The sequence below is a fragment of the Ruditapes philippinarum genome, unplaced genomic scaffold (assembly GCF_026571515.1).
Source record: "Ruditapes philippinarum isolate M1 unplaced genomic scaffold, ASM2657151v2 ctg14765_1_1_1_1, whole genome shotgun sequence".
NCBI classification, from domain to species: Eukaryota; Metazoa; Mollusca; class Bivalvia; order Venerida; family Veneridae; genus Ruditapes; species Ruditapes philippinarum.
In genome coordinates this window covers 1,107-3,381 of record NW_026858521.1, presented here as the reverse complement: position 1 = coordinate 3,381, position 2,275 = coordinate 1,107, and the positions used below count along the sequence as shown (strand labels likewise).

General features: G+C 33.0%; 1 protein-coding gene across 1 annotated transcript; it reads right to left on the bottom strand.

Annotated features, from left to right (window-relative positions):
• Positions 1-743: 743 nt before the first annotated feature.
• Positions 744-1,970, bottom strand: LOC132753490 (protein toll-like). Its single transcript, XM_060743972.1, has one exon. It carries the CDS (start codon positions 1,968-1,970, stop codon positions 744-746), a length of 1,227 nt encoding a protein of 408 aa, XP_060599955.1.
• Positions 1,971-2,275: the final 305 nt, after the last annotated feature.

The following is a 2,275-nucleotide window of genomic DNA, read 5'->3' as shown; positions in this document are numbered from 1 at the left end:
CACAACTTATTGTTTGAAGTTTAATAAACAATACTTCCAAACGGCTCGTATGAAAGCAATATTATAGTGCATTACCTTATTGTTCTTAAATCATGTAATTATTGCTAAATGGATAAAACCCTTCTTAAATAGCAGTCTAGTTTTTTTGTTCATTATGCATGTATCCTAAATAACAAAGACATTCTATGTTACAAATCTATCGTCAATCGAACTAATGATTATTGAAACAACATAATATTACTGTTGATTAGTTTTATAAAAAATCATAACAAAAGATATAGCTTTATACCTTTTAGATAGGTACAATTGGTCACGCCTGTTCTTTTTCAGTTTTTTTTTTAAATTGATTACTTCTTATTAGCTTCTAATTATTTCATTGACCATATTTGATAAATATCATATTCGTATGATAGGTTTAATTGATTCGACACTTATTCAAATTAATCTGTGCGCTTAAATATCATTTACTACAGAATGACCTTTATAAGTATGTTCAGAAAACGTATTTAACAGAAAATACAAACAAACAAACAAAACTAAGTAAATCGAAAGAAGAACAAAATAATATTATATCTAGCTAACTAAAGGATATTTAAATACGAGTAGTATAAACAACTTGTAAATGTTTTTATGTGCAAAATGCCACCAATTTATAGTATAGTATATTTCCATTATTTCCCATACTTAAAGTAACTTCCTTGTTTATTTTTGTGTCAAGTGTCTGATCTTATTTAAAATAACTTTTATCTTTCGGTATCAGACGGTTCAATCATAATAGGAAGGCTATGTAAAAGCTTTGCCCAAAACTGATTGTCCCTATACTTGATGTACACATGCGATTCCATGTAGAATTTTAATTCCTTGCCAATAAGATTGTTGTCTAATTCCTCTAACATAATCAGCACCATATTAATATTCCTGTCTTTCAGAAACCTCATGTGAGCTTCACGAAACTCCATGTTACACCACGAGCTTCTGAGGAAGTTGTTGGAAATGGCAAGCAAAGTTGTTTGACTGGACTCAATGGCATCGAGTATATTTTCAGATATTGTTTTACCTGGTTTAAAGTTTTTCTCACCAATACATACCCTATATGGTGGATGGTGGTTTTCAAGATAATCAACAATGATTTTAATGATATCATCGTCCTCACATGAATGAGGGATGAAGATATCGAACGACAACTGGCGGTGTTTTCTCTTCCGGCAGAAATACCTGCATATATCAAAATGTGATATCATGAACACTTGTATACTTTTAGATTTACGCGACAATATAACAAGTAGAAGAGCGACAAATATAATTGAGCCAATCACGGAAAGTAGTCCGTCGATGTTTGAAAAAGTTTGGCAAATAAATAAATTGTCTGGTACTTCATGTATTGGCTTGCCCTCACCTGGTCCAGTTGCGCATCTGATGTTATTCCGTCGTAAAATGTACTTTTTGTTCGAACGAAGCCAAATTTTCATCCATCGTGTATGGCAATCACAAATGAATGGATTTCCATCCAATGCAAGGACCTGTCCATTGCTGAAATTAAGGTGTTTAAAAGATCTTGGTATCGTTTCAAGTTTATTATCATTTAATAATAAAGCATCGAAACGGGCATCTTGTATCATGTCAACAAACGATGTATCTATGGTTGTAATTGCACACTGAGATACATCAAATTGTGATACATTACCAAGATATTCTCTGGAAGAGAGTTTTGTCAATTTGTTAGATTTGATATTGAGGTTTATCCTTTCAGCATATGGACATGTCTTTGGGAGATTATTTTCAAAATACTTTTCATCACAGTGGATGGTTACGAGGCTGAGTGCTTCAGTTTTGTTACATATACATTTATTTGGGCAATTGAGTTCAACAGAACAATTAAACTGATTTTTTGGAACTTTGCGTAGCATCATTCCTGCCAGACTTGGAGGATTTCCACATGTCACTGAAAATAAATGGTTGTAAGGATCCATGTGTCTAAACCTTCTAAGCGCGTCTGCTAAAGGAAAAAGTGCACAGTCACAAATAAACGGATTAAAACGCACGTCGAACCCGCAGGCCCACAGTCGTAATAATTGCATTGTATCTGTGATGTTCAATAGTTGGAAATAATATTTGGTGTTAACAGTTGTCAAGTTATTATGGGTTGCAATAATGCTTATAGAGGTTTGAGTGGTGAAATCCTTTATCGTTATGTTTGCCGAATTAGTCATTCCTGTAATAAAGTTCCATGATGCGTTTATAACTAGCCTTGTATTATGAGACAGTTTCAGTTTAC